The 24,527-nt window shown below is 43.7% G+C and overlaps 1 protein-coding gene across 1 annotated transcript; it reads right to left on the bottom strand.

The window, feature by feature from the left end:
- Window positions 1–22,519: 22,519 nt before the first annotated feature.
- Window positions 22,520–24,341, bottom strand: LOC146344751 (C-C chemokine receptor type 2-like). The gene is made up of 2 exons (XM_084858155.1): window positions 24,255–24,341; window positions 22,520–23,701 (listed from the first exon to the last, which is right to left on the bottom strand). Exon 2 carries the CDS (start codon window positions 23,688–23,690, stop codon window positions 22,614–22,616), a length of 1,077 nt encoding a protein of 358 aa, XP_084714281.1. The 5' UTR covers window positions 23,691–23,701; window positions 24,255–24,341; the 3' UTR covers window positions 22,520–22,613.
- Window positions 24,342–24,527: the final 186 nt, after the last annotated feature.

Raw genomic sequence — 24,527 nt, 5'->3', positions numbered from 1 at the left:
AAAGTATCTTACTACTCACTGGACTTTGTTGCCCAATCTTGGGTTTACATGCAGCTGAAGCTGTGAAAACACACCCACCCACTTTCAAAACTAGAGATTTATCTCTCGTCTTCACATTTTGCTGGTCAATATCTTTACGAAACCACACATTTTTCACTCAGGAAATGTGTTCCTTTAAAGTTCTCCTCACCCCTGTGATGTAGTGAGGACAGTATCAAAAGTTTAACACCTCGTGGTTTATTTATCCCGCACCAAGCAGCTCACAAGGCTGCTTCAATAGATTCCAATTCCTGGAAGTTATCAAAATTGCCTGGGCCAATGCATAGGAACAGATGCACTGAGCTTTGATAGTAGAACTGCGCCTCTGATTAGCACAGTTTTGGAATGATACTATCAACAGATTATTTCCACAAGATACTTGCCCCTGAGACAGCTTTCCCCAACCTGGTACCCTCACATGTATCTGACTGCAACTTCCATCATTCCCATTGGCCATGGTGGCTGGGAATGATGGGACTTGCAGTCCAACACAGCTGGAGGGCACTGTGGTTGGGGAAAGTTGCCCTAGGAGATCCTCTTGTAAAAAAGCGTGACTTTTTTTGGCAGTTTTGTAGCAAAGGGCCTACAATGCAAGCCCAGATAACACATATGAGGGGCAGCTTAGGCCCCATACACACAAGCCCCTAGCAACATGGGAGTTGCTTACCTTTGGATGGTAAGAGCAGTTTGACAATAGACCCAATTGGTTAGAGGGGAGGTGGGCTCTTTCCTCATTGGACATCTTCAACCAGAGCCTGGACAGCTGTCTGTTGGGAATGCTCCAGCTCTGAATTTCCTTCATTAAGCTGGGAGGTTGGGCCAGATGCCTGCAAGGTCCCCCTCAGACTCAAGTGTTCACTTTATGTCTCATTTTCTTCCCACCCCTCACAAAGAAAATACTGTAAAATAAAAAGTTGATTTATATATTTGGAATATTTATATTCTATTTTATAGTCCCACGAGGCTCTCAAAGCAGTTTACAAAAGATTCTCAAAATGAAACAAAACTCAGATCTAGTACAGAAATTACCAAGTGTCCCTACACAACCAGGATTATTCAGGACAGCGGCTTTCTCTGCCCTCATTTTTGTTCTTCTGAAGTATCCTACCAGGCAGCTGCTTCCACCCAAATCCTCTGAGGCAAAGCAATGGAAGTCTTGTCATGGGCAATTATCCCCACCCCCCTTAAGGTTGGTTGTGCCATTCAGGTGTTCATGCTGTCAGGCAGTCTTTGCTTCAGTACATGGATGCATTCTCATATGGGCCCATGTGAGAAGGAGGAATTCTAGGGCTGGAAAATTCTATGGCTATAAATAATTTCAGGGACCACAACTAAGATGCTGCTGGTCCAAACAGCCATGCTCACCAATATGCCATATCTCCTTATCTGAGTTCTCAATTTGACAAGGGATCTGCCACAGCCAGGTGCCGGAGGATGGGTCATGATGGTTAGAAAGGTCACACCACCATAGTAGCTGATAGAGAAGATGGCGCTCACACCCTTGCAGAGAAACTTGCCAAAAATCCATCCATAGTAATTATACACAATACAGAAAGGCAGTGTGAAACAGAAGGCCAAATCAGTGATGCAAAGGTTCATGACGAAAAGGTTTGTTAAGGATGAAAGGTATACATATTTGATCATGATCCACAAGACAAGGCTGTTTCCTAGCAAACTGAGATTTTAAAAAAATCGAGTAGAGTATGCTGGTAAACATGGCACTAAGTCTGGATATGTCATCCATATTACACTAGATAAGATTGAGCCGTCATCATCATCTGTTGTATTTGTGAAGCAGTCAAGCATATAGTCTGTTGGTTCAGTCATTTCAATTTGTACTAGGTTTGCCTGCTTCTGTGACTGTGGATGACAATCTTTCAAAGCAAAGGAGTTAAATATACTTTTAGTTTGGTTGGCAATTAAAAAAAAAAAAGAATTTAAAAAGGAATCCAAGCACGGGAAGGATAACTTTTATTTTGTTCTACTATGGTACAAAAATATTTACACTACATACAGTATGGTTTAAAAAAAAAAAACAAGCTTGTTCATATTGTAAAATATAAATCTGGTCTCTTATTTCACCAAATAAAGAGTAAATCTATGCCCCGGTTCGTATGATGAAACAACCCATGATTTGGTAACCATGGATTGTTTAGGAGCAAATAGGAGTGAATGAACATACTGGCTACTAACCCCTCACCCACTTCTGGTGCACTAAAGAAACCAGAATCCCTGGGTTGTTCTCCATGACGTGCAGATCCGGAACTCTGCCTGAAACCTGAGTGAAGAGTTGTTGTTATTCTTGTTGTTGTTGTAAAAGGACTTTTAATAACAAAACAAAACCAAAATGCCTCACTCAGCTTCAAGGCATTCAGCAGCCAGCAGCCCCAAAGGAGAAAGTCCTAGATAAGTTCTCTAAGGGACTTTTCAGAAAGTTCAAGCAGCCAAAGACACTGCAAGGACAGGATGGGATTAAAATGGTAAACTAAAGAGTACTCCGCCACCACCCCTCCGCCACCTCCGCTCACTGAAGCCCCGCACCCTGAGAAATGTCTCTGAAGTTCTCACTTCCCATGATTTCTGGGTGTGAGTTCTTTTCGCCCCTCCCTGCAACAAATGGTCGAAAATAAATTGATCCAAAAATTCAGAGCAGTGCTCATTTTAATCTTTGTACTGCCATGAACATTCATTGAGTGGAAGGGCCATCCAAAAATATTCTAAATAAATAAAATAAACATCTTCACACAAATTCCTTGGATAGTCAATTGAATATAAATGTGAAAACACTTCCTGACACCAGTCAGGAAGTTCACCCTGACTGTTGGCAGCCTGTGACTTCCTGCCTGATCAGAAGTAGTGAAGTTATTTTTCGTAAATAGCTATTGGTATGGTAAAGGCTGTCTGATGAGAAATAGCCCACTTTGCATACATAGGAAGCAACTTTGCATACATAAAAGTCTGTATTTTTCAATGGACAGAAAGCACAACACTGTTAAGGTCCTGGCTAAGTCCTCTAGGGGGGCTTTCCAAGAAGGTCAAGCAGCCGGAGAGGCTGCAAGGACAGAACAGGGAGGAAATGATAAAAGAAAGTGCCCACACACCCCTCAGCCACCTCCTTACAGTAAGGTAAGCACTGAAGCCCTATACCCTGAGAAATTTCTCTGAACATCCCAACCAGAGGCAGAAAAACAACTACCTCTTTTGTAGGGAAATGAAGAGGTTGAGAAAGGGCAGGAAGGGTCTCAAGCCAGCGCTACTTACAACTCCCCAAGCAGCTGGACAGACTAGGGTTATCAGGAAGTTCAACCTGACTGTGACGTTCCTGCCTGGGTTCCACCTTTTCTCCAGCCTCCACCTCTGAAACCGAGGGGAAAAACCCCTCAGGAAATGCCAGGTTTTAACTTTGGGACAACTGTCCCCGCTGTCCACAAGCTTCAGACCTTCTACTCTCTCTGGGTTCCAAAGAAACTCAATATGCTCAATTGGTTCTCTCAACCCACTACAGGAGAAGTAACAAGGAAATGGATATAAGAAAGGTAGCATAAAATCAATCAACTCATGGGAATTTGGATTTTTAAAAACAAATAAAGATTTATTTAAAACATGAAAAGTTATCTTATTATTAATCAATGCTTGTTCCTAACTTCCCTACCTACTCTACCTCTCCTAAAATCCCACGCACAAACCCTGCTATCCAGATGTTGCTTCTTCAGTCCCTAAACACTATCTGACTCCTAATTGTCGGTTCATTCCTTTTATAACCTCAGAATCCTCCCACACATACAAGCCCCTCCCACCTTTCATTTGCTCCCTGACACATTCTTAACCCTGTCTTACCTGGGTCACATTGAACAATGAAAACACATACATTCATATAACATGCATATGTGACATAACCTATCAGTAATTCCTTTTCCTGGGGAACCCTCATAAAGAACGGCTCCGCTAGTGGGGAATGTTATCCCCCCCTCCCATATCCATAACAACCCCCAAAGCTGCCTTTGCAGCATCCCTACTGGGGCATAGTTTGAGAGGCAAGTTAAGATGCTCATAGTGCTAAAGCAAGTCCTAGAATTGCTCCAATGTCCGCACAACTACTGAGAAGGCTAGCAGTCTGGAGGCGGTGACTGGGCACACACATTGTTAAGTCATGAAGGAAGGGGTGAGCCCAGAGTGTGAAGCCTTAGAAGGCCCTGTCGACCCCTTGAGTCACCTGACTGCTGCTGGTTGCTGCAATCCTGAGGAAATATACAGAGAGAATATACTGCATGGTCTGCTCCTACATGGCCCATAAGTTGTATTCAAGCACATTGAATTAATAGTGCACTACTATCTCCAGCCCCCAGACTCTCCTCTCCCTCTCTTCCTTTGGACTAAGAGAAATGCTGCTGCAGGGAGCTGTATATAACCCCTTTAAATAACCCAGTCACATTGCTAAAACTAGCTTCGCCACTTATACATTCACTGAAAAAGAGGAACTGAATCACCCAAGAGGAGGCCAAAAGAGGCCACCAATTTGCATGTGCAAATGTATTTGTATAGGTGAAATTTTAGAAAGGATTACTATAATTTAAATAGAAAATACAATGCATCTCACCATAGTGGAGAAGACTGTGACTAGGTGACCTGTGTGCCGGCTCAGTCCGCTGTCCAGATGCTGACTGTGGATGGGCCCCTGCTCTCCCTCCTTATGGTTCTTTCACTTTAAACAGATCTGGAGTGAACAGCCCATCAAACACAGCAGAGCTGGGCAGAAAGTAGATCTCCAGAAGTATTGGACTTCAGCTCCCAGCATTCCTGACCATTGGCCATGCTTGCAGGGGCCGCTGGGAGTTGAAGTCGCAAAGATCTGGAGATTTGCCTTCTGCCCATACCTGAAATGGAGGGCACCTTGAAACAGAGGACTGTCTGTTACAGAACCCCTTTGGGGCTTCAAGTGCGGTGAATAAAGGGCTTAAAAGGAAGCCATGGAATGGAATAGGAGTGAAATTTTGGTTAATAAGCAGGCCTGTCTTTCCTTGAGGGCAGGAATTTTTGCTGCCTGGAGTCTGAGATGCAGACAGTCCAGCTGACAAAGCTGTGGTCAAGTTGTAAAACAATGAAGTAGTATGAGAAAAAGTGATGGTGTTTGTTACTCCGCACAGCTAGCAATTCTATGAGTCCGGAATGTTTATGTATACCCTGGTAAGGCATAAGGTAACATCCGCTGTCTAAAACTATGAAAAAAGCTGTTTTTTACAGGTTTCTGCCCACCCAATATGGGCAATCCAGAAGCAAATTTCTAGCTGGCAACTGAAAAGAAAGAAAAAGGCCAATCAGAAAGCAGGAAAAGTTTAGGGGAGTCAGTGAATCAAAAAGCATCTGAGCCCTAGGAGAAGGATTTTGATGTCAGTTCTTTCTGTTTGTTCTGTTTTGCATAGCTCTAGCTTTTGCTAACACATTTTTGCTAGTTTTGGGGGCCTTGGGGCCATGGTTTGATTGTCTGCCTTCTTTTTGAGAGAACAAAGAATTTCTTACTTTGCCTCTTCAGTTTTTAAGGCTGCAGTTTCTAAACTAGCTTTGGGGGCTAGATGTCCAGCTCCTGAGCAGCTTGATTCCGTTTTACTCTACTATTACATTTTACTCACAGGTGAGGCTCAGTTTTCACTGCCCTTTTCCATTTTAAAACATTTTATCTACTTTCTACCTGGATTAATTTTCCTGCCTGGACTTTGTTGAGTCCTGCACCTTAGACTCTGGGAGAGGTTTCATTAAAGTTTCCTCTAGTTCCACAAAAGCCTGTTCTTCACATCTGTGCTTGGGATAGGTAGCTATACATTCCTTTTAATTCCCTTTCCTTTTCTCTAAAAGTTTAGACCATACTCATATATAGCTGAAAGCTTCAAACACTGCATTTAACTAGTTTATACTAGCAGAAGTTTAAGTGGAGCTAAGTAACAATTGAAACTGGTTTTCTAATAGGCCTCAACAAGACTTAAACTGTAGTTTATTTCACATAGTGTAATTCTTTGGAATCGTTGCATGTTTCACATTCTACTTCTGTATATGATGTTCTTTTGCATTTACTTTTCTCTATAAACTATTCATATCTTAAGATTTCCTGTGTGGCATGTTTTCATTTGCTTAACAAGTTGAAAAGGTATCCACTGTTTTTCTGCTTAAGTTCTAAAATGTATTTTCAAACATATTGTACCTTTAAACCTTTAACCAGAGCTGAACCTTAAGTCAGCTCTGGTTATACTCTCTCACCCACTGGGGAAAAGTCAGAACCTCATTTTCACTGTCCTCTGTAAAGTAGGACACCTGGACATCCTAAACCAAGATGGAACCTGAATGAATCGAGGCTCAACAAGCAACACAGCCTGGGTGCCTGATATAACTTTTACAGCATGGGAAGGAGGGCACCACAAAGGTAAAGGGAGAAGCAGCCCTAACTTGGAAAATAGTTCTAGCACTGGAGAAATCGTCTCTAATTTCCCATTTAAACCCAGGCATCTTTGAGGATTCTGGTGGAGATATAGGCGCCGCCTGTAACTCTAGGAAATTTGTCCAGTTTCCTCCACATACCTACACTCACCAAAGCTTACTTACACTCACAAATCCCTGATGATTGTCCATCAAACACCATTAAAAAAAACTATCTTGGTCAGCCGAGGGTGAAGCCGACAGGAAGGGTTAACTCCTCCCATTCCTGTCGGGTCCACCCTTTGCTGATGCAACTTTCTGTTCCTCCTTGCAGCGCTGAAGCGACTCCTCCTACCAGAATAGTACTGCAAGTTTAGGACACACTGAGTCCCAAAATGCAGGGAAGTCAGAGTAAATGGAAAATCTATCACAAAAGGACTTTGCGAAGATGTGGGTTTTATGGCAAGAAAATCTGAAACTGACACAGATTTGGGGTAACATCATGCATCACACTCTTGTGTGAGGTATAGTAGCACCACAGTAAATTTCCCATGTAGATTGGGCCCTACATGTTAACCAACATCTGATTTGGGGTGCTTCCAGAATATAGACCAATCAAAAAGCAATGGGCAGCTATTCTGTCTTTCCCTCCTTAATGGATTTTTTGATGGTAAAAAAAGAAGATAGAAGAAGCCGTGGGAAATTACCGATGGGTTACAAGTGGAGGATGCTGTTGTCTAGCTTCCCACCCACCACTCCATCTGTAAAATTATTGTGTTTACGGCAGTGAAATTTCACAATAAACACCTTGTCTGGAAGCATCCTGTTTAAAGTCCACCCGCTAACCAAGCATTCCTGGGGTGTTGGATTTACCTTCCCTGGCTTGTTCTTTATTGTGAGGGTCAGTATACCACATTTTAGAAACCAGAACACGGAAATTATGTACCCAGCTATGCCAAAAGCCATTTCCTGCAGATATTCTGGAAACACAGTCAAATTCTGCAACTGTTGGCAAACTGAGTGAAGAATTCTGTAACCGCAGAATTACAAAATACACAGCCTTAGCTGTAAGTTAATACATCGGTTGATTAAAAACATCGGAATGCCATGCCAGTTTTGTCAAATGATTTCAGATTTACACCACAGTAACTAGTCACAGAAAAATCTGGTACATAATAATGACATCTACTTGTCTTCCCTATTTTTCTTCAGAGAGCTTCAGAGTGAGTGGAAGCAGGGCATTAGGCATCTGGTTGGCCACTGTGGGAACAGAATGCTGGACTAGAGACACTCTTGATCTGATCCAGCACAGCTTTTCTTATGTTCTTATGCCTGGTTGCCCAGTGTTGACTGGCAAATTGCTACTTCATCCCTGGGGGAATCCACATGGCAACGGTTTCTGAAGTGTTTTGTGGTTATATCTGGAATTTCATGAAATCATTTTGGACCATCAGTGGCATATGAAGAAAGAAAAGCAGAGTATACACTACCTAAAAATCCACTTTCACGGGTCACACGGCACTTGAGACTGCCATACTTCAGGGATGGGTGGGTGGAGTCCAGCAAGTAGAACTGAATATCATCAACTGCATAGGTGCTGTTCAGCCAATGAGAGAGGCTTGTTCCCTGCCTGTGTCCATGCTCCCCTGCTCAGGTAAGTTTAATGGAAGTGCTGAATTAAGCCCCTGTAGTTTACCCCACACTTCTCCCTTCTCATTCACCACTGGGATATTGTAAAAGGTTAAAAGAGTGCTATTGTGATATTGTGAATGGTTAAAACAGCATGGCTACAGATTGTGAATGGGTAAAGCAGGCTACCGCGATATTGTGAATGGGAAAACAGTGCTACTGTGATATTGTGAATGGTTAAAACAGTGTGGCTACAGATTGTGAATGGGTAAAGCACGCTACTGCAATACTGTGAATGGGAAAACAGTGCTACTGTGAAGTAGTAGGGAAAGGAAGCTTATGTCCAAAGGGCCCTACTGAAAATGGGGGGAAAGAGGGAATAGTGACACAGTGTGATTTTATTTTTCCTGTTTTTCTCCAAGTTATCTTTCTAATGTCTCCTCATATCCACTTATATTTTCCTTAAATATTTACTTCAAATATTTATCGCTTTTATTAATTTCTCTTATTTCTTAAATCCACCTTTACTTGATTTTTGTCAATAAAGATTGCTTCTATCTATAACTTCTCTCCCTGCTCATAGTAGATAATCTTGTAGACTTCTGGCGCCTGATGTACTCTTATTTTCTTCTGCAATATAACAAATGTGGTGTGAAAAGAAATAGAATGCAGAGTTTGACCCTGAATACAAGCTTGAATTGTAAACATCCTGAGAATCTGTATCTGAGTGTTAATTCAGAACACTATGAAATGTAAAAAGGTCAACATTCTAAACCAGTCCATGTCATGTGAATAGCCCAGATCAGGAAGGGGAGGTGTGAATGGAGAATGAATGGTTTTATTGCAGGAGGGCCAGATGAGGGTGCTCTGGTATGTGCTGAAGATTGCCAAAGTATCAGTTACAGAAGATGGACATGGGCCAATAAAAGAAGGGTATCTGCAGATGTTCTGATAACAAGGACGGCACTTTACGATCATGGAGATCTTGGGGAGTCAGAAGGAGGTTCCAGGCTGTCTACAACAAATGTCAATCTTGGGAATTGGGAACATGATGTATTATCAACAAAGAACATATTGAACCCCTCTTTGATCTCATGAGCCCCAAGGAGGGAAGAAGAGTATAAAACCCCTGACTGCCATTGTTCAGGAGGGGCGTGGTTGCATCTGGATCATTTGTATGTGCACATACCAACAGTACCCTCAATCCATAGGACACTCATTGAGTGCTCTGGCCAAGTACTTGATAGCGTTGTGGTGAGTATGTGTTAGGTAAAATTCAGGGAAAGAATTTTACTGTCTAGAGCTTAGATATGGGTGCAGCTGTCTTTGTTCTGTCATACTTAACTATTTGGTTTAGGATATAAGACAGCAGGCTTAGGCTTGGGCCTGGCTGACACTGTATTACCGTTGCCTCAGTGGGCCATTTGTGGCAGTGGACCGATCTGGAGTTGAGCAACAAACAGGGGCTAACTGTATATTTAGTCATTTAATGCACCACATTTGGGTAACTGGAGGCCAATCTGCATTGCGCCCGCCATCGCAATGAATTCGGTGTCCTGTCGGGTTAAATGCTCTCGCATTAAAACGTGATTATCCACACTCACCAATTTTCCCCATTGTGGTGCTTCATCAAATGCGCGAGCTCGGTTCACACTTGAGCGCTGTGCTGTTCTCCTGCTCTTAAAGACAGAGGCTCTCACTGGAGGATCAGAAACTCTTCCTGTTTCTGCTGATTCCACGCCCACCATGCTCACAGCTCTCGATGGCCCCATGTCGTCTTCCGGCTACTGATTGCATAGCTTCCTCAGCACTCAATGTTTCCTCAGCAGCAAGCAAAGGGCTGGATGTGAGCATGCTTGTCTGATCTCAGAAGCTAAGCAGGGTTGGCCCCGGTCAGTAGTTGGATGGGTGACCATCTGGGAATCAAGCTTCCTGCATTGAGCAGGGGGTTGTTCTATCCCTTCAAATGAGACTAAGTTTTACCCCTCCTATCCCCTGCTTCAGTTTTTTTTTAATTAAGGCGTTATCTTCGAAGAATCGTGCCTTCTCCATGATTTTTTTTTTCCTAACTCAGGCATGATCTTCAAAGATTTGAAAATTCAAAGATTTGAAGCTTCAAATCTTCAAATCTTCGAATCTTCAAAGCTCATGCCCGAATTAGGGGAAAAAATCACGGAGAAGCCACGATTCTTCAAAGATAATGCCTTAATTTTAAAAAAAAAAAATCCAAAGCAGGGGATAGGAGGGGGTAAAACTTAGTCTCATTGGAAGGGATAGAACAACCCCCTGCTCAGTGCAGGAAGCCTGATTCCCAGGCAGTCCCATCCAACTACTGACCGGGGCTGATTCTGCTTAGCTTCTGAGATCAGACAAGCACCTGCACATCCAGCCCTTTGCTTGTTGCTGAGGTAACATTGAGTGCTGAGGAAGCTATGCAATCAGTAGCCAGAAGATGACATGGGGCCGTTGAAAGCTGTTATTGGACAGGAGGGAAATAAAAACACCGTCATATATGGACAGGCAGGGGAGGGGACTATGACCAGATATGGTAGTGAAGGCGGAAAATCAGAGCACATTAAGGGGAAATACCAGGATATCGGGGTACTGAAAGTGGGAGCACAGAAGTGGGAAATTCAGGTTCCAATTCGAGGTGAGTACTGCATAGTGTGAAAGATGGGCGGTGAAACCTCATTGGAAGCGAAAAAACCCATAAGTGTAAATCGGCCCTAAGTTTCTACCTTAAGAGGCATGCAACCTCTTAAGCCTCAGAGAAGCGTGTAACTTCTTGAGGATTGTTGGTTTGGGGCTCTTATTTAGGAGGCGTGCAACCTCTTGAGATTCAGATGGCTTGAAACTCTGAGATTTCTTTGTAACTAAGTTTGTACCTAAGCAGCATGTAACCTCTTCAGTCTTGAGCTTCAGAGAGCCTGAAACTCTCTGAGATTTGTTTGTAATCAAGTTTGTACCTGAGAGATGTGTAACCTCTTCAGCCTCAGACAGAATGCAACTCTCTGGGGAGGTTCTACTTTTGCTATTTCCTTTATTTTCAATAAATCTCCTTTTCTTTCATCTACATTGGTTGTGTTCGTGCTCTTTTCCTCATAGGATCCCAAACCTCTCAGCCTGATCAACTGAGTGGTCCTGGGTAAAACTGAAATTCATATTTCACAATAGTGAGGCGGGGAAGGGGCAACCCCATCCCTTGACCATCACTGCCCAGTCACAGCCAGGTCACAGAAACACCCCTAGGTATGCCCAGGATTCAGGGCCTTTTTAAGAAACGGAGAGGCCTAGGGCAGAATGTTCATTTGAGGCCCCACTCACCCCCCTTTTCACAGCATCTTGTGTCAGTGTCATTTTTCCCTCAACTGGAAAAAGTAAGTATGCACATAATGGGCAATATCCAATCATGCATGCCTGCAAGCAGCCAGCCCCGCCGATTCCATTCCGCAAGTGGTGCCTACCCCTTGCTCAACAGAGATTTAGCGATTCCGGAATGGGGCAAGTCGGCAGAGCTTGCATAAGGGAGCCCTGCTGACCTGGCCCATTCCAGAAACAAGCATTTCAGTTCATTTTGGGTTGCCCCCAGAAGCAATACATCTCTGTGGCACAAGCAGTGGGCAGCCATGAGTGGAGAGGCAGCACTGGATACTTCCCTAATACTGAAAACAACAACAACAACACCCAGCTATATTTGATGTCAGGATGTCATGTTTTTATGACTAATGTTAAAAAAAATGTATACACAATGACAAACTATATTCAGAATATTTTAAAAGTGATCTCATCTTCTTTTTTCTACTTTTCTTGTCAGCCAATTCAGATAAGAGATTATCAAAAGGTATTTCTTTCAGAAGTTCCCATTCTATGGATAGAACAGATAATGATGACAGTCTTGACTATAGCATTGTCAATTAGGAATGTAACTTGTTTGTAATACAGGCTAATTTGGAGAATGTTCTTTCTCCTTCACAATTCGAAATTGGCAGAGTTAGATAAACATGCTGCTGCTCTACTCTAGTGAGCAGAGGAGCAGGCACAGGCTAGTCTAGAACAATCACAAAGCTAGACACAAAAAGGGAAACGAGGCTATGGAAGGACAAGACTCTCCAGTGGTGGTGACCTGCAAGGTGTGTGCAATGTTTGTTTTCTTGCCTGAGAACAACATGGCCTACACCTGCAACAAGTGCAAGTTGATCACGCTGCTGGAGGAAAAAGTAAGTGGACTGGAGCAGCGACTGTCGACCCCCCAGGGAATAAGAGAACACGAAGTGTTCTTGGACAGAATGGGGGAACTACAGCAGCAAAGGGAAGACCAGAAGCTTGAAGAGCAACAGCAAGATGAGGCAGTGGGAAATGCTGAGGTGAAGAAAAATGGAATAGAGGATACTCCTTGGAAAAGGGTGACAGTTTGGAGAAGAAGAACTAGACGCCACTCTGCACCAGTGGAAGCAGTGGAGCTGTGGATTCCAGGTACTTGTGGATGAGACTGGAGGACAGCCTGCACAGGAAGAATCACAGGGGAACCTGCATGAGAGTGAGCAAGAGGCTGAAGGTCAGTCAAACAGAGGCGATGAAACCCAGGCCTACAAGAAGAAGAAGAGAAGAGTAGTAGTAGTGGGAGACTCCTTTCTGCGTGGGATCGAGACCCAAGTATGTCGCGAAGACCCGTGGACTCGCCAGGTATGTTGTCTCCCGGGAGGACAGATTAGAGACGTGACTGAAAGGTTGCCGGCACTCATAAAGCCCACTGACAGGTATCCCTTTCTTCTCATCCATGTGGAAACAAATGATACCGCCAAGCGGAGCTACGAAGAGATCACGTCAGACTTTGAAGCTTTGGGAAGGAAACTCAAGAACTTTGGGGCCCAGATAGTTTTCTCATCCATACTTCCAGAAGTTAGAAGAGGGATAGAAAGGGAACGAAAAATACTCCGGGTGAATGACTGGCTACGAAGGTGGTGCCGACGAGAGAGATTTGGATTCTGGGACCACGGGCTATACTTCCTGGAAGATGGGCTGTTGGCTAGGGACGGGTTGCACCTCACAAAGGATGGGAAGAATGTGTTTGGCCACAGCATGAAGAACTTCATCAGGAGGGCTTTAAACTGAATCCTACGGGGAAGGGAGATGTAATGTTGGGGGTAACAATGGACATAGGAGCATGCACTGCAATGGAGAGAACAGGTCTGATAGCGCCCAATAATAGTCTTCAGACACATGTAGGAAGAAAGCCAGACCATGAAGGACATGGTCTTTGATGTCTATATACTAATGCCCAGAGTATGGGAAACAAACAGAACAAACTTGAACTCTTCATACAAGAGGGAAATTATGACCTGATAGGTATAACTGAGACTTGGTGGGATGACTCTCATGACTGGAATACAGCAACTGAAGAATATAACTTGTTCAAAAAGAACAGGAGGAACAGAAAGGGAGGTGGGGTTGCACTGTATGTGAAAAATACATACCTCTGCACAGAAATACAGGAGGAGGAGCTTGGTAGCCCCATCGAGAGCATCTGGATCAAAATAAATGGAGCAAAGAATAAAAGGAACCTGGTGGTCGGAGTCTACTACCAGCCACCCAATCAAGGAGAAGACAAGGATGAAACTTTTGAAAAGCAAATAGCCAATGTTTTAAGGAAGCATGATGTAGTAGTAATGGGGGACTTCAATTTCCCCGATATTTGTTGGGAGACAAATTCTGCAAAACATGGTCCATCCAGGAAATTCCTGACTTGTCTGGCGGATAAATTCCTCCTACAGAAAGTAGAGGAAGGAACTAGAGGATCTGCTATCCTTGACTTGATCCTAACCAACAGAGATGACTTAGTGGATAAAGTAGCAGTTACAGGAACTCTGGGGGAAAGCGACCATGTTGTACTTGAGTTCCTGGTTCTAAGGGAAGCAAAAGCCGAGTGTAGTCAAACGCGTACCCTGGATTTTAGGAAAGCTGATTTTAATAAACTCAGAAGAATGATCAGTAAGGTCCCATGGCAAGCGACGCTAACGAGAAAAGGAGTCCAAGATGGGTGGGAGCTTTTAAAAAAGGAAATTCTCAAGGCACAATTACAAACAATTCCAACAAGAAGAAAAGGTGGAAGACAACAGAAGAAGCCAATGTGGCTTCACAAAAAGCTTAGGGATGACCTGAAAACAAAAAAGGACACATATAGGAAGTGGAAAGAAGGCCAAGTAACAAAGGAAGTGTACAGGCAGGTAGCACAGACTTGCAGGGATGGTGTCAGGAAGGCTAAAGCTGAGAATGAGCTGAGGTTAGCCAGGGATGCTAAAAATAACAAAAACGGCTTTCTTCAGCTACGTGCATAGTAAAAGGCAGAGGAAAGAAATGGTTGTTCAGCTATTAAATAAGGATGGCAAAATGATAACAGATGACAAAGAAACGGGAGAGGTGCTCAATTCCTACTTTGGCTCAGTCTTCCCCCAAAAGAGGGTCTATGACCCCCCTGGCAAAGGCGAAGTACAGGCTGAAGGGGCAGGATTGCAGCTTGGGATCGATAGGCATATGGTCAAGGAACACCTAATTACTTTGAATGAGTTCAAATCTCCAGGGCCAGATGAACTGCATCCTAGAGTAATAAAGGAACTGGCAGAAGAACTCTCAGAATCGCTGTCTATTCTCTTTGAGAAATCATGGAGGACGGGGGAAGTGCCAGATGACTGGAGGAGGGCTAATGTTGTCCCTATCTTCAAAAAGGGTGAAAAGGAGGAACCTGGGAACTACAGACCAGTCAGTCTGACATCAATCCCTGGGAAAATTCTGGAGCAGATCATAAAGCAATCCATCTGGAAGCACCTTGAAAACAATGCCGTGATTACTCGAAGCCAACATGGATTTGTCAAAAACAAGTCCTGCCAGACGAATCTGATCTCATTTTTTGATCAAGTAACCTCCCTTGTGGACCGTGGGAATGCTGTAGACATCATATACCTCGACTTCAGCAAAGCTTTCAACAAAGTGCCCCATGATATCCTGATGAGCAAACTAGCTCAAAGTGGGCTAGATGAAACAACGATCCGGTGGATCCACAGTTGGCTACAGAATCGGACTTAAACAGTGCTTATCAATGGGACCTTCGCAAACTGGGGATAGGTAACGGGCAGGGTACCGTAGGGCTCAGTCCTGGGCCCAGTGCTCTTCAACATTTTTATTAATGACTTAGAGGAGGAGGTGCAGGGAATGCTTGAAACAATGCCGTGATTACTTGAAGCCAACATGGATTTGTCAAAAACAAGTCCTGCCAGACGAATCTGATCTCATTTTTTGATCAAGTAACCTCCCTTGTGGACCGTGGGAATGCTGTAGACATCATATACCTCGACTTCAGCAAAGCTTTCGACAAAGTGCCAAAACAAAGTGGGTGTTTTTGGATAGGCAAGATCACAGGACTACCTATGTTTTACTGTTAGGGGTCTCCTGAAATCTGAAGGTAGCCCTGAACAAATTTGGAGGCAGCTCTTTCTTGGGCCCCTCCCACTTTCCTAGCAGCAACAGCGGGCAGTGCTAGGCAGAAAGGTGTGGGAGCCTATATCTGGGGCCTTGTAAGAAATTTAAATGGTGCCTCCTGGATCCAGACACTTCTTTAGGGGCCAGACATTGGTTAGTAGTGAGTAACATTTCCCATTTATTTATTTATTATATTTATTTATTTTCAGCATTTTAAATCCGTTCTTCAGCTAAAAAAGACTTCCAGAGGCTTACATAGGTAAGAATAAGACAGTCCTTGCCCTCAGGCCTACAATCTAAAAGACACCAAAGGAAAAGGGATTGGGAAGGAGGAAGAAAAAAGCAAAACTCAGGCACCAGTTAGTTTCAAAGTTCTCACAGGTGTTCTTTCTGGCAGGGAAATGTGAAACTGTTACTTCAGCTGGTCAATGGATAGGGCCAGGTTAGTCTCCCCTTTACTGTGATGTTTATCCTGGAAGGCAGCCACACAATGGCCCTTGGTTCTCTGGCCAACGGATGAGGCAAGAGTCTGCAGTCCAAGGAAACTGTCAGTTGAAGCTGTAACAGTTGATTTCAATGGGATCTAAGTGTGATTAATTTCATCTAGATCCAACTCTATGGGAAGGGCACGACAGAGGGCTACCTCTAGATTTTTTTTCCCTTCAGAACTATTGTCTTTCTTCAAATTTAAATTTGGAGACACTGGAAGACACTGTTCATCACCTACAAATCAGCCAGTCAATTAATATGGCGATAGCCCTACTGTTCTTTTCAAATGGCTTCATTTTGTTTAAAAAGGAATAGAAATTTGGAAACAAAAACTATGCAACCACAGAAATAGATAGGAAAAAGATAGCACAAATAGTGCATTCTCAGCTCAACTGGCCCTCTCATGAGGCAGAATGTGGCGGCCATCTCAGGCAGCTGATTTTGGGTGTCTTGAAAAGCCACCAAATTGTTAGTGATTTAATTTATTGTTATCTTTTTTTCTCTCTCTCCCAGAGAGGGAGAGAAACATTTGTGGGATTTTCTGCCTCAGCTATCAAAATAACTTAACCACTCTTAAGCAATATGCTTGGGGGGTGGGGGCGGGCACCACTTGTTCCTCTGCTTCTCTGCCTCAGGCAGCAAAAGTTCTTGGGCCGGCCCTGATTCACAAGATGTTGAAACATTTAGACATAGATGTGAATTACATCTTTTAAAGAAAAGCCCTTGTCCTTGTAATTACATCACATCTGTTTTCCAAATTGTCTTTCTATATTGTTTCTATATTTTTAAGGACCTGTTTTGTTGGATATTTTTTCCTGATTTTAACTACAGTGGCAAGCTACTTCCAGATGACGCTTTTATCGCGCTTCCTCGTTTACAGAATTTTATGGAGGAGCCAGACAACAATGTCTTCTACTCATAACCCACCCATGTTCTCTCACCACAACTTCCATCTGCTTTCTTACTGTGGAAAATCATTTAAGGAAGAAAAGACAGAATAGGTGCACAGCGCTTTCTGGCTGGTAGCGCTAGGAGCCTTCCGTCTGTAAGTAGCCACAGTGCCTGACTGTCCAGCGTTGACTGGCAAATTCCTGCTTCATCCCTAATAGTCTGCAAAGTCATTGGTGATGCCTTACTTTTTATGTATTGCTTGCTCCTACATTTCCTGCTTGCACTGCCTTTACCATATCTTGTTATGCGGTGGCTTCCCGTACAGTCATGCAGATCTTTCTCGGCTCAAAAGAAGGAAATAAAGAAATAAATATTGCTTTGGTTTTCTGCTAAAGGATGAATGCACAAATTTTAAAAAATAGATTTTTCAAAAAGTGAACAGGCTTGCTGTCCATCCAAAAAGGAATGACAAATTCACGGTCCAGTTTCAGAAATACCAGCAGTTGGGAGAGATCTAGTTCAGGGAATGACAACCTAAAGTACTGATCTCAGTAATGCTGTTAGCCAGAAGAAGCAGGAGCCACTTAAACCTATCCCAAAGATGGAGGTATTTGCAGATTGAAAAGTGCAGTCATAAGCACATATTCTATAACCTAACCTGGTGCCCTCCAGATATGTTGAACTACACGTGCTGGAAGATGCTGGGAGTTGGAGTCTAACACAACTGGAGGACACCTGGTTGGGGAAAGCTGCTATAACCAACTGGGACTGACTTATGAGTGAACATATATGTGAGTTGTATAACGGCCCTACTTCCTGTCAAAATGTGATCATGTGACCAAACAAAATTGTGCTCAAGGTGGCCAACAATAATAAATATCAAGATTTACTTTGGAATAAGCACCTGGAATCCAGCCGTCACTGCATCATTGAGTTCTGACTTGTTCTTTGGTCCTGACATCTGGCCTGCGCTTCACTCCTGCCTCCTGCCTCATCCTTGGGTCCTGACTTGCTCTTCATTCCTGACTTCTGGCTTGCTTCTTGATACTGCCTCCTTGTTTGCCTTTACTACTGGTGTTGTCCTAAGGCTGCTGGTTCACTTCAGTCTGTTGCCCATGGCCTAGGCCCGACATTCGCAAATGAACATTTCAGTTACAAGCAGATTTGCCAAACTGCTGGGTTCCAGCACCTGTGTGCCTGTGACCGAAAGCTGCAGACCCCTGGCTCCTCCATGCCTCTCCCACAAAGCATCTGATGTCATCACGCTACAGTTTATTTATTATTTTTATTTTATTTATTTCATTTTTATTTATACTGCCCATTAGCCAAAGCTCTCTGGGTGGTTCACAAAAATTAAAACCAAAAAGCACATAGCAAAACAATATAAAATATAAAAGCATTAAAACCACACTATAACAATACAACCAGAATAAAACCTAACAGCAATGCAGAGATTTAAAATACAGATTTCAAACAGCAAAGCTAAAAAACCAGAAAGCTAAACAGTTTTCCCTCGTCCCATTTAACATTGTTGGCTACTGCTTGGGGCGAGTACAGGAATGTCCAAATCAATGGCATAATCTGAACCCACATAGCAGCTCTATATCGAGTAGGATCAGTGGTCCCTTTAGCCCAGCAGTCTCAGCTTTGACTGGCAACAACTCTCCAACACCTCAGAGCTGAAACAAATGAGATGTGGGTGATTCAAAATTGTGGGTTTCGCCAGTCTTCTTCATCCTCCCCTGCCAGCTCCACGCTAGCTTTGAGCCTCTCCTAGCCCAGCCAAAAGAACCTCCTTCCAGCCCAGGTCAACAGGCAGACACACTGGAGGAGGAGCAGAGGAGGGAAAAGGGGGCAGTTGTGATTTTCCTGTTCCAGCCCAATGGCTTCTTCCCAGGCTGTGGTTATAGCGGAACCATGCAATTACACACAGCCATTAAAGCAGAATTACATTTAAATAGTACATTATCTCTGATAAATGACCTTGACATCCCAGGCACAGTTAATTTCCAAAGCTATAGTTTGGTATTTATTTATACATACATACATACATACATACATATTATTAACAGCTCTGATAGCGCCCAATTATAGTCTTCAGACACATGTAGGAAGAAAGCCAGACTATGAAACACATGGTCTTCGATGTCTATATACTAATGCCCAGAGTATGGGAAACAAACAGAACGAACTTGAACTCTTCATACAGAAGGGAAATTGTGACTTGATAGGTATAACTGAGACTTGGTGGGATGACTCTCATGACTGGAATACAGCAACTGAAGGATTGCTTCAGTTCAAAAAACTTGTTCAAAAAGAACAGGAGGAACAGAAAGGGTGGTGGGGTTGCACTGTATGTGAAAAATACGTATCTCTGGACAGAAATACAGGAGGAGGAGCTTGGTAGCCCCATCGAGAGCATCTGGATCAAAATAAATGGAGCAAAGAATAAAAGGAACCTGGTGGTCGGAGTCTACTACTGGCCACCCAATCAAGGAGAAGACGAGGATGAAACTTTTGAAAAGCGAATAGCCAATGTTTTAAGGAAGCATGATGTAGTAGTAATGGGGGACTTCAATTTCCCCGATATTTGTTGGGAGACAAATTCTGCAAAACATGGCCCATCCAGGAAATTCCTGACTTGTCTGGTGGATAACTTCCTCCTACAGAAAGTAGAGGAAGGAACTAGAGGATCTGCTATCCTTGACTTGATCCTAACCAACAGAGATGACTTAGTGGATAAAGTAGCAGTTACAGGAACTCTGGGGGAAAGCGACCATGTTGTACTTGAGTTCCTGGTTCTAAGGGAAGCAAAAGCCGAGTGTAGTCAAACGCATACCCTGGATTTTAGGAAAGTTGATTTTAATAAACTCAGAACAATGATCAGTAAGGTCCCATGGCAAGCGACGCTAACGAGAAAAGGAGTCCAAGATGGGTGGGAGCTTTTAAAAAAGGAAATTCTCAAGGCACAATTACAAACAATTCCAACAAGAAGAAAAGGTGGAAGACAACAGAAGAAGCCAATGTGGCTTCACAAAAAGCTTAGGGATGACCTGAAAACAAAAAAGGACACATATAGGAAGTGGAAAGAAGGCCAAGTAACAAAGCAAGAGTATAGGCAGGTAGCACAGACTTGCAGGGATGGTGTCAGGAAGGCTAAAGCTGAGAACGAGCTGAGGTTAGCCAGGGATGCTAAAAATAACAAAAACGGCTTTCTTCAGCTACGTGCATAGTAAAAGGCAGAGGAAAGAAATGGTTGTTCAGCTATTAAATAAGGATGGCAAAATGATAACAGATGACAAAGAAACGGGAGAGGTGCTCAATTCCTACTTTGGCTCAGTCTTCCCCCAAAAGAGGGTCTATGACCCTCCTGGCAAAGGCGAAGTACAGGCTGAAGGGGCAGGATTGCAGCTTGGGATCGATAGGCATATGGTCAAGGAACACCTAATTACTTTGAATGAGTTCAAATCTCCAGGGCCAGATGAACTGCATCCTAGAGTAATAAAGGAACTGGCAGAAGAACTCTCAGAATCGCTGTCTATTCTCTTTGAGAAATCATGGAGGACGGGGGAAGTGCCAGATGACTGGAGGAGGGCTAATGTTGTCCCTATCTTCAAAAAGGGTGAAAAGGAGGAACCTGGGAACTACAGACCAGTCAGTCTGACATCAATCCCTGGGAAAATTCTGGAGCAGATCATAAAGCAATCCATCTGGAAGCACCTTGAAAACAATGCCGTGATTACTCGAAGCCAACATGGATTTGTCAAAAACAAGTCCTGCCAGACGAATCTGATCTCATTTTTTGATCAAGTAACCTCCCTTGTGGACCGTGGGAATGCTGTAGACATCATATACCTCGACTTCAGCAAAGCTTTCGACAAAGTGCCCCATGATATCCTGATGAGCAAACTAGCTCAAAGTGGGCTAGATGAAACAACAATCCGGTGGATCCACAGTTGGCTACAGAATCGGACTTAAACAGTGCTTATCAATTGGCCCTTCTCAAACTGGGGATAGGTAACGAGCAGGGTACCGCAGGGCTCAGTCCTGGGCCCAGTGCTCTTCAACATTTTTATTAATGACTTGGAGGAGGAGGTGCAGGGAATGCTGATCAAATTTGCAGATGACACAAAATTGGGCGAGATAGCTAATACTTTGGAAGACAGAAACAAAATTCAAAGTGATCTGGATAGAATGGAGCGCTGGGCAGAAAACAATAGAATGACATTTAGTAGGGATAAATGCCAAGTTCTGCACCTAGGAAAAAGAAACCAAATGCACAGTTACAAGATCTCTTCTTGATCATCCCAGAGTGCAGGAACGGAATAATGGGATCAAGTTAGAGGAAGCCAGATTCCGGCTGAACATCAGGAAAACCTTCCTGACTGTTAGAGCAATACGACAATGGAACCAATTCCCTAGGGAAGTGGTGGGCTCTCCCACACTGGAGGCGTTCAAGATGAGGCTGGACAGCCATCTGTCAGGGATGCTCTGACTAGGGGTGGACGAAAGTCACTTACCTGTCCTCGAAGATTTCCCGTGGTGGGGGGGAGGCGCTTCGTTGCTCCCCCCGCGAAGTTCAGGCCAGGGGGGGGAGGCTTCCTGCCTCGCCTGGCCGAAATTCAGGCCGGGGGGGAGGCTTCCCGCCTCGCCCGGCCGAAATTCAGGCCGGGGAGGAGGCGCCTCGCCTCGCCCGGCCGCGAACTAAACAGTTAAAAAAAAAAACGCCCCCGTGATAGGCTACGTGACGATTAATGTAGCCTATCACGGCTAGATCTGCAAAGTCATAGCGTTGCCCTTATTTTCGCCGTAGTCTACGTAAACATTTACGTAGACTACAGCGACCAAATAAGGAACGGGAATGGCGGCTCCCTATGGGGGCCGCCATTATCCGTACGCGCTTTTTTTTTTTTTTAAGTCACCCGTGATAGGCTAAGTGATGATTTACGTAGCCTATCACGGCTGACTTTGCAAATCTAGCCGTGATAGGCTACGTTAATCGTCACGTAGCCTATCACGGGGGCGTTTTTGTTTTTTTTCTTTGATTGCAATGGCGGCGGCGGCAGCCGGTCGAAAGATCGGCTGCCGCCCCCGCCCCCGACGAAGACCCGCCGAACCGCCGGCCGGACCCGCCGCTGGGAGGGACATTCGGCAAAGGTAAGTCCTGTCCCAGGGGGGGGTGCGGGGGGCAGGGGGGTGCGGAGAATTTCTCCCTGAAACTTGTTCGGGGGGCCGAACATGTTGGCGCTCGGCCCCCCGAAGTTTCGGGGAGAAATTCTCCACCATCCCTAGCTCTGACTTGGATTCCTGCATTGAGCAGGGGGTTGGACTCGATGGCCTTGTAGGCCCCTTCCAACCCTACTATTCTATGATTCTGTGATTCTATACATACATGCCTGCATGTATACATGCATGCTCAATTGTTTCCCCAGGATATGTGTGAGAGATTTTGCATCATCTGCTATAGTAGGTATTGAGGGGGAGGGAGTGTTCACTAGAACAGCATGTAATCTTCCTATTCTTTTCTCCAAGCAGTTCTTTCCTCCAATGGCTCCAAATACGGTCACCCTGTTGTCTTTCCCTCCCTCTTAGCAGTCTGATATAACTCACCCAGTCATACCAATGAAGCTGTTCAAGAAAAGTAGGCATAAACACACACACACAAACATACACAACTGGAAGGCATTTCACAAACCAGTAGAAATGTCATGCTCTGTTGTACTTACACAGGTGGAAGTAGATCGTTCTAAATAAGGACGATCATGACCTGGACAGAGCTTACAGAAGAAAACTGACATATGCTTTTGGAAAAGGAGTGAGAGATATTTCCTAAATTTTTCCCCCACAAAGGCATAGATCACAGGGTTGAGACAGCAGTGGATCATAGCAATGATTTCTGTCACTTCGACAGCTAAACCTATATTGTTCTCACAATCAGCGTTCAAGATACAAGAGGGAAATGAATCTTGATATGCCTGCAGCAAAATGGCGATGTTGTATGGCATCCATAAGATGAAATAAACTATCATGATAACAAAAATAAGCCTGACAGCCTTCTGCTTTTTCTCATTCCTACCCTTAATCAAAACCATTATAATCTGAATGTAGCAGAAGACCATAAGGACCCATGGAATGGCTATGCCCAAAATGAACATAATTAAAGTTACAGCTTTCTTCGATTCTCTTTCCATTCCACGGGGATAATAAAGGCGGCATTTGTTTCTGCCATATTCCTGTTGAACGTGGTAAAAAATGAATGCTGGCACGGAGGCGAACAATGCCACAACCCACGTAATGATGCTTGAGAGGGTGCTGTGGAGGACTGTCCTAGCTCTCAGTGCGAACACTGCATGAACAATTGCCAGGTACCGGTCGATGGTCAAAAGGATGATGAAGAAGCTTCCACTGTAGAAGCCTGCACGATAGATTCCGGAGAGGATTTTGCACATTGCATCTCCATACGCCCACTCCGATGCTGTTGCATTATAAGCCCAAAATGGGAGCGAGAAAATGAAAAGCAAATCCGAGATTGCTAAATTGAGCAGGTAGATATCGGTCATGCTCTTGAGTTTCTTGAATCGGACAAGGATCAGCACAACCAGTGCATTGCCCAGCAGGCCAAATATGAACACCAAAGAGTAAAGCACTGGCACAAATTGGGAAATGAACATTCTGGCACGTTCATTATAGACTGGTGATACTAGATCATAATAGTTGAAAGTTGTGGTTTGCTCATCACCTGGCATCCAGGTAGAATTGTCCATCTTCCTTTTCCCTGGGGATGAATAATTTATGTATGTGACACAGAATATAATCACAGCAAAATAAAAACCTGAAACTTTATTCTAACATAATGGAATGCTGAATATTTTGTCTGCTGATGAGAATTGCCCATCAAGCCAAATATCGCAAAGAAAGATTAAAACAGTGACAAAAAATGAGAAGCAAATTATTGTTAACATACATGTTCTGTCAGTCTGTCTGTCTGTCTGACCACCTTCTCCCCCTGGATGTCTTTGCAGGTATAGATGGGACATATATTAGTGGAAAGGTGAGGAAGTTAATGCACTGTGTTTGGAGACCCTGGACTTAGTCTTAGTTTAGAGCAGATCCATTGAAATCAGTGGGGCTTAAGCACTTTGCTAGCCCAGTCCTATGCATATTTACTCATAAGTAAGTCCCATTGTGTTCAACAGGTGCATAGGATTGCAGCCTATGTTTCCTTTATACACCCACAGTACTGTAAAATGGAATTTGTGTAAATGAAAAATAGGCTTTTGCAGTAGTCAAGGCATGTTTTTTATAATTTCCACGTTAGTACCCCTTACCTTATAATTGGTTAAATGCAGTACAGGAGGCAAGAATTCAAGGACTTTGGTTACCAAATCTCTCCTGGATCCTGAAACAGTCTTGTAATTCAGATATAAACTGAAACACTGAACTGAGATGTGTAGTTCTTGGAGCAGCAGTTCAAGAAATACCCAAAACTGTTTTTCCGTGTTCTCAGAAACCAAACTGTAAAAATTGATAAACAGTTGGATGTGTATAAGTGCTAGAAATAAGCTGGCTACAAGTTGCTTATATAAACACATACTTTCAGC

Source organism: Heloderma suspectum, chromosome 5 (assembly GCF_057233095.1).
Source record: "Heloderma suspectum isolate Gila_16-S chromosome 5, 16-S_ref, whole genome shotgun sequence".
In the NCBI taxonomy this organism is placed as follows: domain Eukaryota; kingdom Metazoa; phylum Chordata; class Lepidosauria; order Squamata; family Helodermatidae; genus Heloderma; species Heloderma suspectum.
Note: the sequence above shows the minus strand (reverse complement) of the source record. Positions and strands in the feature narration are given on the sequence as shown.

Coding starts and splice junctions, on each gene's coding strand:
- LOC146344751 (XM_084858155.1), bottom strand. CDS start 23,690: ATGGACAATTCTACCTGGATGCCAGGTGATGAGCAAACCACAACTTTC.